We start from the raw sequence: 14,642 nt of genomic DNA, 5'->3' as shown, positions 1-14,642 counted from the left end.
TTGAGACATTATGGATTCGCAAGAACCATACTGTGAATTTATGTGTATAAAACCTCAAAATGTGTAAGGTTTGTGAATATATCCGGGGCACATCAAATTATCTAATCTATATATATATAGTTACTCAAATGAGATGCCTAATTATATTGAGATATGAGATCTAATCTCAGTCCTTTATTTTAATTTTTTTATAATTTTTTTTAATCCTTACCACACAATTATTGCTCCAATCCAACAGTTTTTTATCCCTCCCTCTCATCGACACCACCCCAACCCGTGCACTCTCTCTCCACCTCCACCTCCACCACCACCACCACCTGACGCCGCTGCCGCTCCATCACTCATCGCCGGACTTTTATATCTCTCTCCTTCCCCCTCCTCTCTCTCTCCATCTTCATACTTTCAAGGAATGAAAAAGAAGCAAAAAGTGCACTAAAAAAACTCAAAAGAAACTTAGGAAATGTGCTGCATTAGTAGCTCTTTTACCATGATGATTAATAGACAAAATCTAAGAAATGCGGACAAGACCACAAGTGTTGAACAAAAATAAGCACATCTCTATTAACATTTCATTCATGTCTCAATAGGTTGAACAAAGTTTATGATAAGCACCAAGACAGAAATTTTCCAACAACAAGGATAAAACAAAAATTATAAGGATACCAGAAATGAAGGTGGTCCTAATCGGTCCAAAGGCAAGACAAGAGGATGGAGGAGTGATCCAGGAGAATGGTGAGTGGATGATGTGGAGAATGTAGCTGACATGGACTTCTGATCAGTAAATACTAAATACTTTATTAATATTTGATGAAATATTTTTTTTAAGTTGGTCGTTTTGAAAATTTTGATTGATGAGTACAGTATACTTTAGCTCAATTGCGTTTACCAAGTGAAAATTCTTAACCGTAAAAATATAAAAAGTTTACATGCATTTGGGTGAGTTATCCATCAAAAAGCCCTCCAATGTATAAAATTACTTGAGTTCAAATTTTACTTGCAATTTTACTATTTTTTAACATTCTACATCTTCAGTTCTTCTGCATTTTAAGTATCCAATACAAACATTTTTTTACATCCATTCAATTATATAAACATGGGCAAGTTAGCTCAGCTAGGCTGTACTCAGCATCCTTCACAGTTCCCGAATTGATCATTGTCTCTATTGTATCAAACTACACAGGGACGGATTTTAGGGGGGAATGGGGTGGCCATGGTCCCCTCAAAACCTCCCCACGAGCTTACATTGTTCCAATTATATATATATATATAGGGTCTTACTCAAATGAGAACTCATTTTAAAATGAGATATGAGATCTAATTTACACCACACAAAATTTAAAACTACTTTTAATCTACACCACTCATTTTAAATCTCAACATCATCTTCACCAACTATCACCTCCCCCATCTTCTTTCTAAACCAGCCAACCACCGCCGCCTCCAATCGTCGGACATCACCATTTCCGGCAACCACTACCTCCGGCGACCTCCAGAAAATCACCACTGTCAAACATATAATCACCGCTGTCAAAATAAGAGATCACCGTCGGAAACATAAAAATCACCCCTCCGGGCACCTGTAAACAACAAATCAACATTGGAGAAAAAAAATCATCACAACTGGTCACCACTTTTATCCACCAGATCCGGCCACCAACTCCGTTCATCGACTATGATCACCAATATCATCACAAAAATTACTAGATCTAATTATCACCTCCTTTTATATTTCATCATCTCTAACTATCACCTCTTCCATATCTTCTTTCTGCTTACCACTACCTCCAACCACCATTTTCGGCCACCACCGTCGCCGACCGCCACCGCCACCACCACCACCGGCAGCCACCGGAAAATCACCATCGTCAAATACAAAATCACCACTGTCAAATCAAAAATCACCTCCGGAAAATAAAAAATCACCACCTAAAAATTGAAAAATCAAATCCAGAATATAAAAAATCGCCTTCGACAACCTAAAATTACCACATCTGACAACTATTTATGTCCACCAGATCCGGCTACCAGCTCCTTTCATAAACTCCGACCACCATATTTAAATTTAAATCACCAACGAATAAACTATAAGCACCAAAATCGAATCACACAACCGAAAAATCATTAGACGACCTCAATCAATCCCAACAATCATCACAAACTCTAATTAACTAATTAAAACTACAGAGATGTTGCATAACACAAAAACAAAAGTTGTGATAAATTAAATATGTACAGGTTGAACGAATTTTTTACAATGGGGGTATAGAGGATGCCATGTAAATCTCCGTCATCAGTGATTTTGAAACTGAAGTGGTTGTTAAGGATTGAGATTCCGGCATCGACGGTGAATGTTCCGGTGGGAAAGAAAACAAGCAGTGTAGAGAGTTGATGAGTTGGAGTTTAAAAAGAGGTATGTGATGTGTATTGTAAAAGATGTAGAGGAGGTCAGGCGGAAATGGTGGATGGTGGTGGCGGAGGTGAAAAGAAATGGTGGAAGTTTGATGAGGCGGCTGCGACGGCGGGTGGCGAAGGGTGGGGGCGGTGGAGAGAGGAGAGTGTAGAAGGTGGATATATTATGTATGTATATAAGTGTGTGTGAATGATTTGTGGCAGGTGAGAGGTGAGAGAAACGGAGGAGATGAAATTGGCAGGAAGGAAGAAGGGATAAGAAATGTGTGGTTTAGATTATAAAAAATTAATAAAAATTAAGGGCCGAGATTAGATCTCATATCTCACCAAAATAGAGGTTCTCATTTGAGCAATTCCCTATATATATATATATAGGGAGTTGGTCAAATGAGAAACGTGAGATATGAGAACTATCTCAGCCCTCTATTTTAAATTTTTTATAAATTTCTTTTAATCCCCACCACACAATTATTGTTCCAACCCAAAAATTTCTTTATCAGTCCCTCTCATTAACACAACCCCAACCTTTGCTCTCTCTCTCTCTCCACCTCCACCACCCGATGCCGTCGCCGCTCCATCACTCATTTTCGGACTTTCATCTCTCTCTCTCACCTTCCCCCTCCCCCCTCTCTCTCTCTCCATCTTCATCCCCTACCTCCAGCTCCATCCTCATCGCCGCCGACGTCTTTCACTTAAAAATTAACGACTACAAAGATATACATAGCCTCCGATTTATATTTTTGATCACAAAAATTCCACTAGCCTTTTATCATGTACGGATATAATTTATCACAAAATTGCATTTTCTTTGTTGTGTATTAGTCATTTTAATTTAATTGTGGTGATTTTGGCTTGTATTTGGCGATTCTTATGTAATTGGTGGTTTGTATATATGCTCGTGGTACTGATATTGTGATAATTTTTTTTTTAAATGTGGTGTTCTTTAATTAAATTTGGTGGTTTTGGTAATGATATTGGTGATTGGAGTTAATGATGGAGTTAGTGGCCGGATCTGGTGGGTAGAGGAAGTGATCAATTGTGGTGATTTTTTTCTCCGACGGTAATTTTCTGTTTACCGGTGGTCAGATAGAGTGATTTCTGCTATTATGATGGTGATTTCTTATTTTGGTGATTTTTCATTCTCTGGTCGTAAGTGATATTATATTTGACGGTGATGATTATTGGTGGTCGCCGGAAATGTTGGTCGCCTAAAATGGAGGTCGGCGGTGGTTGGAGGCGGCAGGTGGTGGAATTTGAAAGAATAGGGTGATAAAATATTTAAATATTAAAAAATTAATGTGTGGTAAAGTATTAAATAATATATAAGAATCAGTGGTTATGATTGAATCTCATATTTCACAATAAAACAGGTTCTCAGTGGAGTAAGATCCTATATATATAAGTATAAAATGTGTATATTAATAATACTTTTTTTAGTTTTTGAGTTATTTATAATTTAATTTAGGGACTACAAATGTTACTAACTATTGGAGTACAATGTTGCCAAGTTAATATGAAATTGAGTGAAAATAAAATATTAATATCCATGATGATTTGACAAGGTTAACAACTATTTTGGCAATCCATTGTTGGAGATGCTCCAAGATTTGTGAATTTATATGGGGATCATAAATTTATGGGAGGACGAAATACACTATCTAATCAATTTTTATACATAATTTGGAACATTGTAAGCTCATGAAGAGGTTTTGAGGGGACTATGGCCACCCATGCCCACCTTAAATCCGTCCATGTGTAACTTGATACAATAGAGAAAACAATCAATCCAGAAACTCTGAAGGATGCGGATTACAAATTAGCTGTAGCCTAGCTAACTTGCTCATGTTTGTATAATTGATTGAATGAATGTAAAATGTTGTATTGCATACTTAAAAAATAGAAGAGCGGAGGATGTAAAGTGTTGAAGAAACGCCGGTTGTGATATGTAGTTAACCAGTCAAATACAATAAAGTAAAATTTAAGTGCTTCTTGATGATAACTCACATAGTGACGAACTCATGCACGCACGATGCTTAACTGTAAAAAACTCTTTATGAACTTATGTAAACTTATTAGTTTTTTATACTAAGGAATTTTCACATGATAACTGGCATTGAGCTAAATCATTACGCCCTTTTTATATGACGCTTTAACTTTTACACACATTTCAATGTTTTTTAACTAGGCAGATAAAGTTTATTTGCACAATTTTCTTTCTGTGAATAAAAATAGATAAGTATTTTAATTCACAAAAACAATTTAAAAAATTATATTTCTAAATAAGCGGATTGAAATATGTGCAAAAATTAAAGCGTTATATAAAAAAATAGAGGTTGTATTACAACAAAATTTTGAGTAGAACTACCAACTGAAAAAAGTATTAACTGAAATGAATTAAGTAAAACTTTTACATTGGTTAAATCATTGGTGTCGCTAAAATCTTAACATAAAAATGCTCATTCCCGGTAACAAACGATGTAGCCGAATACGAAGCATTGTTAACAGGAATACGCCTAGCGATTGAGCTGGAAGTGAAAGTTTTAGAAATATTTGGTGATTCCCAGCTTGTTACCAAACAACTGTAAGGCGAGTTTAAGGCACATGATGTTCGAATATCGACATATTTGAATCTAGTCATGTCCTTGCTGGGGAAAGTTTCGTCATGGACAATCAAGAACATTTGCAGGGAAGACAACCAATGGGCTGACGCCTTGTCTAAATTAGCATCATCCGTCGCTGCAACATCAGAGGGAATTTATGTCGAAGAAAGAAATGCTTCCTCTATTGATATGGATACTCCATCCGTCGACATGCTGAAGGTTAATGAAATCTCCTCTATTGCAGATTGGCGTCAACCTATTTTGAAGTACATCTTGCAGAACAAATTGCCACAAGATAAGGGTGAAGCCAGAGCCATTTCATACATGGCAAGAAACTATTATGTGCTAGAAAACAAATTATATCGACGAGGGCTCGTGGAGCCACTACTCCGATGCTTGGGACCAGAAGAGTCTCACACCTCGATAATCGAAGTCCATACAGGAATTTGCGGGGATCATTTGGGTGGAAAGAATTTAGCCCTTAAAATAATGAGGTAAGGTTTGTTTTGGCCCACAATGCGAAGTGACTGTAATGATTTCTTGCGAAAATGTAAATCATGTCAAATATATGGAGCGGTATCTCATCAGCCCTCGGTGGAAATGATCCAGGTTGTCAACCCATATCTCTTCTACCAATGAGGTATAGACATCGTGGGTCCCTTCCCGAAGTCCAAAAACCAGGCACAATACATCTTAGTGGCTGTTGACTTCGTAACAAAATGGATCGAGGCAAGACCATTAGCCAAAATCCGAGAGAAGGAGATGATCGAGTTTCTAATGGAGTTCATTATATTCAGTTTTGGGGTCTCAAGAATTGTGGTAACTGACAATGGAACTCAATTTGTAGGAGAAAAGTTCACCAAAACACTTTCACAAATCAAGATTAAACACATCAAATCCTCGGTGGCATAACCCCAGGCTAACAGACAAGTTGAAGTGTCTAACGCATAATCTTACAAGGACTTAAGAAAAGGGTCGATGAATTACCAAGACCGTGGGTCTATGAGTTGCCGAATGTGCCCTGGTCTTACAAAATGACCCCTAGAAGTGCGACGGACATATCCCCTTTTAAGATGGCTTTTGGCTTGGAAGCAATTTTACCCGTCGAAATGTTTCTTAACTCATCAAGGGTCGAGTATTTTGATGTTGAAGCCTCACCAGAAGGAATCCAACTTCACAATGTTCTTATGGAAGAAGTTAGGGATGAGGCATCGAAGACAGTACTCCAATAGCAAGCGCGCACAATAGCTTATTTCAACAAGAAAGTAAAAGTTAAACAGTTTTTGGTTGGGGATCTAGTCCTTCGAGAGTCGGCGGCTTCACAACCCACCATCACGAGAAAGTTCAAAGCCCCATGGGAAGGACCTTATCAAGTAACAGGGCTCGTCACGCCAGGAACCTACCGACTGTCTATGCTCGATGGTACACCCATCAAAAATGCTTGGAATGCTATTCACTTGAAGAAGTATTATCAATAGTTAAGTTATTTGAATTGTGAGAATGAAAAATGTCAACTTTCAGACTATAAAAATTATTCTTAACGAAAAGGGGTTGATATGAGATCCCGGTTAATAGCCTGCTGTTTCTCTTTACAAGATCAAGCCAGGTTTATGGTGTTATAAGATAGAGATGGTTTTGCATTTCAACGTCCATGACTCCATTCTTAACCTTTAGGAGGAATCTGCCATAGAGAAGCAGACTTATTGACCTTTGCAAACCAAGCTACCACTTTCAACAAGGATTGTTACTTCTGAAAACCTTCAACAAATCTACGTTGCTTTGAATATGATTGGCTAGATCGCCTAGTGGATTGGTTTCTGCTGATTGGAAGGCAGAACCGAGGACTACTATGATTTGAATATATTGCACAAAACTTTAGGTTCTTTAAGTTAGAATATTTAGATCCTTACTTGGGCCTCACCTGTTAAGTGAAAATATAAGAGCCTTTCCTTTTTTCTTCTTGTGTTCTGATCACTATTAATTACTGCTCTGCTGTTTGGCTCTTTATGTTGAGTTTCCGTAAAAGCCTGCATCAACTCCTATACCTTGTGATTCAGTTTGACAAACTTTGTGTGTTTTGTTTACTGGATTAGATGTCAAGCTTTTCTTGTTATGATTTTCGTCCTTATTCCCTCGCTTGATTTTTGTGGCTGAAGTTTTTTCCTAGTGATTTCATCTGTAATTGTTTAATGTTTTATAGTGTTCTTCTATGGGGTAGGCAACATACTTGTTTACTTCAGTTTACATTATCATCTTGCATGTTTAGCCTAATTAGGATGTTTGTATTATGCTATTGTTGATTTAATCTTGATGTGGCTCGTTTTTGTCATTTTTCTCCTTAAAAAGAACTCATATTTAGTTTCCATTTTTTGATTGGTAGGGGATGGTTATATTCTATAAGGTGTTTGAAGATGAACATAAAGTGTGCGGTGCAACAATCAAAATAGAAGGGGATTATATATGGCCCTTATGATTACTTCGAGCAGTAGCCTACCCGTACTGATATGATTTGCACCCGTGACTCCAGTTTTAAATCTTATAGTGTGTTCAGTACTGATATATGTATAATTATACTGCAGAGAAAAATCTGGAGAATCTGGATACAAAGATGATTACAATATCTCCAATCCATATTACTCGGTAATTATCATAACAATTTAAATTGAATGTTGTTTTGGCCATATGATACTTGATAGTAAATTGTTGATTAAAGTATCTCATATCAGTAATTGTTATCACAAATTAATAGTAATGTTATTTGCCATTGTATGGTTCCTTCTCACGTAATTTACCCTGTTACTTGTGGCACACTGGCATATCATATGCAGCAGCAGGACCGTGATAAGCTGTAGAACTTGGGACTATATCAATGAGATCTGGAAAACATTATGTATTGATAGATTGAGAATGGTTGATTTTCCTTAACCGTCTGCCATATATTAGATCTCTCTCCTTCAAGTTCTCCTGTTAATTCACCAAAGGAAACATAGCAACACGCAATCTGTAAGGGTTCCATCTTGATCCTATTTATTGCTTCTGCAGGATTCTCAATTTGTGCCAGTGATCAGCTACTACAGTTTTGTTGTTTTGAGACACTTGTACCGTTCTTATTTTATGGATATCTGCAGTTTTGTTATATACTAGCTGACGGATATTCCATCCTACTGTCAGGGAGCTGTCAAAGTTTCAAGTTTCACAATTGGACAACAGCCTATCATGGATGCATACCTTTGTCTTTTACATCTGACTGCAGGAATCACAGTTGGTAATTAGAATAAAACTTATTCTCTGTCTTTGGCATTGACCAAATTTTATTATTTTAAAAAACTATTTCTCACTACTTGTGTTCTCCATAATTGTCACTTCTTCATGTATGCAGAACAATTGTATAACGCATTTGCCACTGCCGCATTCTTCAAGTTTGTTGTCTTCTCTTTTTGTGAGTTGAGATTTTTTCTCCATATATGGAAGGCAAATAGGCCTACAAATTACATACAGAGTGTGGAAGCGAGGCGTGAACTTTCAGTTCTTTGTATTTATTTCTGTGAGTAAAACTTTTGCTTAGCTGTTTGTAATGAATTTCTGTCCTGTATGCATACCTTTGAAATTCATAACTTGAGATTCACATTGAACATTTATCACTATGAATGCACTTATACCTGAATCTCGGGCCACTCTGTATAGGATGATACCTTTTTTTAATTTTAAATTTTGAATTGCTTCCCCAATTTAACATGTATCTTTGTTACTTGGATTACCTGTTCTGACATTCCTACATGAAATGCTAAGATTATGATCATTTTATTGCATGAGCTTGTGCAACGTTGTGCTGTTGTAGTGTTTGGCAGTATATGTAAGGTTCATTCTAGTAACAGAAGATAATAGTATACCAGAAAACATAATCATGAATCTTTTGAGAGGATATATACAGTTGCCAGTTCTGCTCCAGAACAGTTGCAATCCTAAGCTATCCTCTTCTTCTGTATTTGAAAGAAAAGCATTTGTGTACTTGTAAAATAAGATTTCTGATAAAAACATTTGATGGCGTATAACTTTTTTATGGAATAAATGTTTCAACTTATTAGCATTAGTATCAATTATATTAACCTAAAAGTTATGGATATTTATTCTTAGTAGGGAAGTAGTGCTACTTCACACTCACACATCTTTATGGTTTACATTTTCAGGTGGTATCCTTCTGGGAGGTATTCTGATCACGTACGAGTTCCCTAAATTCCTTCCAGTTATTACTCTGGTTGTGCACTCCTACTGGATACCTCAGATTGCCACAAATGTTTTTCGTGACCCAAGAAAGCCACTACAGCCTAGTTAAATTATTGGAATGAGTGTAACTCGGCTTGCAATTCCTTTATATATCTTTGGATGTCCCCGCAACTTCATGCACATTAAGCCTGAAAGGAGTTGGTGCCTCTATTTGGTGGGTTTTGCTGGGTTGCAAGCAAATATTCTTTTACTGCAGCACTATCTTGGATGTCGATTCTTCATTTTTTGGCATGTTTGATGTAACTTTTCACAATATATTAGTTCATGCAACCCTTCTCTATTTTGTTAATTAGTTTATGTAACTCTTCCCTGTTATTTTTATATAAAATCAAGGTAGAGAATGCCTAATCCCTGTATATTGTTGTAAAGAGAGTGCCAACCAATATTCTGAGGAGCTGCAATAATTGTAATGCTTAAAGGATTCTTAAATAAATGAGGAACCGCACAATCAGTTTCATACTTAGGATTTCTCACATAGATGTGATCAAATATCACTCTAAATCGCTTGTGTTTTTCAAAAAACCTTGATGTAAATCGTAATATGTTGTCCAACATTTAGGCAGGGAATCGTGATATGTTTTTTAGAGTGTAGTATTGTGTCAATTTAGTTGCTGGTTCACTTGATCATTATAAATAGCAGTTTCCAGAAAAGATCAATTGCTTTATTCATGAGTCCTATCTGTATAATGCTTTTTTTCATTGTTGCTTGCAACTTTTGTCTTCTGTAAACCTTGGCTTCACAATTTTTTTCATCAAATTATGAAAATCATATCCTAACTTTGATCTTTTTCTTTCATAGATCCTCATGCAGATGTTTCCACTAAAATATAATTACCATAACGGCCGGATCAGGATGTAAATCATGCCAGTGACTGTGTCATTTGCATGACGCCCATTGATTTCACTCAACATCCAGATTTTTGCATGGTACTTTTGGACAGCTTTCAGCTTGAAGTTTAAGGCTATGTAACTAACGTTGTCCGAACCTATATGTGCAGGTAACGCCATGTGAACATGTCTTCCATTCACATTGCTTACTTAAGTGGATGGATATAAAGATGGATTGCCCAACCTGCAGGCGGCGACTTCCACCAGTGTAGCTAAGGGCCGGAACCAGAAATTTTTTTTGGAAGGCCAAAATATAGAACATGACTTTTGAAGCCAAAATTTTTTGAGACATTATGGATTCGCAAGAACCATACTGTGAATTTATGTGTATAAAACCTCAAAATGTGTAAGGTTTGTGAATATATCCGAGGCACATCAAATTATCTAATCTATATATATATATATAGTTACTCAAATGAGATGCCTAATTATATTGAGATATGAGATCTAATCTCAGTCCTTTATTTTAATTTTTTTATAATTTTTTTTAATCCTTACCACACAATTATTGCTCCAATCCAACAGTTTTTTATCCCTCCCTCTCATCGACACCACACCAACCCGTGCACTCTCTCTCCACCTCCACCTCCACCACCACCACCACCTGACGCCGCTGCCGCTCCATCACTCATCGCCGGACTTTTATATCTCTCTCCTTCCCCCTCCTCTCTCTCTCCATCTTCATACTTTCAAGGAATGAAAAAGAAGCAAAAAGTGCACTAAAAAAACTCAAAAGAAACTTAGGAAATGTGCTGCATTAGTAGCTCTTTTACCATGATGATTAATAGACAAAATCTAAGAAATGCGGACAAGACCACAAGTGTTGAACAAAAACAAGCACATCTCTATTAACATTTCATTCATGTCTCAATAGGTTGAACAAAGTTTACGATAAGCACCAAGACAGAAATTTTCCAACAACAAGGATAAAACAAAAATTATAAGGATACCAGAAATGAAGGTGGTCCTAATCGGTCCAAAGGCAAGACAAGAGGATGGAGGAGTGATCCAGGAGAATGGTGAGTGGATGATGTGGAGAATGTAGCTGACATGGACTTCTGATCAGTAAATACTAAATACTTTATTAATATTTGACGAAATATTTTTTTTAAGTTGGTCGTTTTGAAAATTTTGATTGATGAGTACAGTATACTTTAGCTCAATTGCGTTTACCAAGTGAAAATTCTTAACCGTAAAAATATAAAAAGTTTACATGCATTTGGGTGAGTTATCCATCAAAAAGCCCTCCAATGTATAAAATTACTTGAGTTCAAATTTTACTTGTAATTTTACTATTTTTTAACATTCTACATCTTCAGTTCTTCTGTATTTTAAGTATCCAATACAAACATTTTTTTACATCCATTCAATTATATAAACATGGGCAAGTTAGCTCAGCTAGGCTGTACTCAGCATCCTTCACAGTTCCCGAATTGATCATTGTCTCTATTGTATCAAACTACACAGGGACGGATTTTAGGGGGGAATGGGGTGGCCATGGTCCCCTCAAAACCTCCCCACGAGCTTACATTGTTCCAATTATATATATATATATATAGGGTCTTACTCAAATGAGAACTCATTTTAAAATGAGATATGAGATCTAATTTACACCACACAAAATTTAAAACTACTTTTAATCTACACCACTCATTTTAAATCTCAACATCATCTTCACCAACTATCACCTCCCCCATCTTCTTTCTAAACCAGCCAACCACCGCCGCCTCCAATCGTCGGACATCACCATTTCCGGCAATTACTACCTCCGGCGACCTCCAGAAAATCACCACTGTCAAACATATAATCACCGCTGTCAAAATAAGAGATCACCGTCGGAAACATAAAAATCACCCCTCCGGGCACCTGTAAACAACAAATCAACATCGGAGAAAAAAAATCATCACAACTGGTCACCACTTTTATCCACCAGATCCGGCCACCAACTCCGTTCATCGACTATGATCACCAATATCATCACAAAAATTACTAGATCTAATTATCACCTCCTTTTATATTTCATCATCTCTAACTATCACCTCTTCCATATCTTCTTTCTGCTTACCACTACCTCCAACCACCATTTTCGGCCACCAACGTCGCCGACCGCCACCGCCACCACCACCACCGGCAGCCACCGGAAAATCACCATCGTCAAATACAAAATCACCACTGTCAAATCAAAAATCACCTCCGGAAAATAAAAAATCACCACCTAAAAATTGAAAAATCAAATCCAGAATATAAAAAATCGCCTTCGACAACCTAAAATTACCACATCTGACAACTATTTATGTCCACCAGATCCGGCTACCAGCTCCTTTCATAAACTCCGACCACCATATTTAAATTTAAATCACCAACGAATAAACTATAAGCACCAAAATCGAATCACACAACCGAAAAATCATTAGACGACCTCAATCATTCCCAACAATCATCATAAACTCTAATTAACTAATTAAAACTACAGAGATGTTGCATAACACAAAAACAAAAGTTGTGATAAATTAAATATGTACAGGTTGAACGAATTTTTTACAATGGGGGTATAGAGGATGCCATGTAAATCTCCGTCATCAGTGATTTTGAAACTGAAGTGGTTGTTAAGGATTGAGATTCCGGCATCGACGGTGAATGTTCCGGTGGGAAAGAAAACAAGCAGTGTAGAGAGTTGATGAGTTGGAGTTTAAAAAGAGGTATGTGATGTGTATTGTAAAAGATGTAGAGGAGGTCAGGCGGCAATGGTGGATGGTGGTGGCGGAGGTGAAAAGAAATGGTGGAAGTTTGATGAGGCGGCTGCGACGGCGGGTGGCGGAGGGTGGGGGCGGTGGAGAGAGGAGAGTGTAGAAGGTGGATATATTATGTATGTATATAAGTGTGTGTGAATGATTTGTGGCAGGTGAGAGGTGAGAGAAACGGAGGAGATGAAATTGGCAGGAAGGAAGAAGGGATAAGAAATGTGTGGTTTAGATTATAAAAAATTAATAAAAATTAAGGGCCGAGATTAGATCTCATATCTCACCAAAATAGAGGTTCTCATTTGAGCAATTCCCTATATATATATATATAGGGAGTTGGTCAAATGAGAAACGTGAGATATGAGAACTATCTCAGCCCTCTATTTTAAATTTTTTATAAATTTCTTTTAATCCCCACCACACAATTATTGTTCCAACCCAAAAATTTCTTTATCAGTCCCTCTCATCAACACAACCCCAACCTTTGCTCTCTCTCTCTCTCCACCTCCTCCACCCGATGCCGTCGCCGCTCCATCACTCATTTTCGGACTTTCATCTCTCTCTCTCACCTTCCCCCTCCCCCCTCTCTCTCTCTCCATCTTCATCCCCTACCTCCAGCTCCATCCTCATCGCCGCCGACGTCTTTCACTTAAAAATTAACGACTACAAAGATATACATAGCCTCCGATTTATATTTTTGATCACAAAAATTCCACTAGCCTTTTATCATGTACGGATATAATTTATCACAAAATTGCATTTTCTTTGTTGTGTATTAGTCATTTTAATTTAATTGTGGTGATTTTGGCTTGTATTTGGTGATTCTTATGTAATTGGTGGTTTGTATATATGCTCGTGGTAGTGATATTGTGAAAATTTTTTTTTTAAATGTGGTGTTCTTTAATTAAATTTGGTGGTTTTGGTAATGATATTGGTAATTGGAGTTAATGATGGAGTTAGTGGCCGGATCTGGTGGGTAGAGGAAGTGATCAATTGTGGTGATTTTTTTCTCCGACGGTAATTTTCTGTTTACCGGTGGTCAGATAGAGTGATTTCTGCTATTATGATGGTGATTTCTTATTTTGGTGATTTTTCATTCTCTGGTCGTAAGTGATATTATATTTGACGGTGATGATTATTGGTGGTCGCCGGAAATGTTGGTCGCCTAAAATGGAGGTCGGCGGTGGTTGGAGGCGGCAGGTGGTGGAATTTGAAAGAATAGGGTGATAAAATATTTAAATATTAAAAAATTAATGTGTGGTAAAGTATTAAATAATATATAAGAATCAGTGGTTATGATTGAATCTCATATTTCACAATAAAACAGGTTCTCAGTGGAGTAAGATCCTATATATATAAGTATAAAATGTGTATATTAATAATACTTTTTTTAGTTTTTGAGTTATTTATAATTTAATTTAGGGACTACAAATGTTACTAACTATTGGAGTACAATGTTGCCAAGTTAATATGAAATTGAGTGAAAATAAAATATTAATATCCATGATGATTTGACAAGGTTAACAACTATTTTGGCAATCCATTGTTGGAGATGCTCCAAGATTTGTGAATTTATATGGGGATCATAAATTTATGGGAGGACGAAATACACTATCTAATCAATTTTTATACATAATTTGGAACATTGTAAGCTCATGAAGAGGTTTTGAGGGGACTATGGCCACCCATGCCCACCTTAAATCCGTCCATGTGTAACTTG

At 36.9% G+C, this 14,642-nt stretch overlaps 1 protein-coding gene and 1 pseudogene across 1 annotated transcript; both read left to right on the top strand.

Annotated features, from left to right (window-relative positions):
- The first annotated feature begins 5,045 nt into the window (after nucleotides 1-5,045).
- On the top strand, nucleotides 5,046-5,507 carry LOC141701397 (uncharacterized). The gene has a single exon (XM_074505057.1). The coding sequence runs from the start codon at nucleotides 5,046-5,048 to the stop codon at nucleotides 5,505-5,507; it is 462 nt and encodes a 153-aa protein (XP_074361158.1).
- Nucleotides 5,508-8,159: 2,652 nt separating this feature from the next.
- Nucleotides 8,160-10,541, top strand: LOC141701396 (transmembrane E3 ubiquitin-protein ligase FLY1-like; annotated as a pseudogene).
- Nucleotides 10,542-14,642: the final 4,101 nt, after the last annotated feature.

This window comes from Apium graveolens, unplaced genomic scaffold (assembly GCF_009905375.1).
Source record: "Apium graveolens cultivar Ventura unplaced genomic scaffold, ASM990537v1 ctg3792, whole genome shotgun sequence".
Classification (NCBI taxonomy): domain Eukaryota; kingdom Viridiplantae; phylum Streptophyta; class Magnoliopsida; order Apiales; family Apiaceae; genus Apium; species Apium graveolens.
Note: the sequence above shows the minus strand (reverse complement) of the source record. Positions and strands in the feature narration are given on the sequence as shown.

What these genes read in the sequence shown, in the direction of transcription:
- LOC141701397 (XM_074505057.1), top strand. Translation starts at nt 5,046, where the DNA reads ATGTCCTTGCTGGGGAAAGTTTCGTCATGGACAATCAAGAACATTTGC.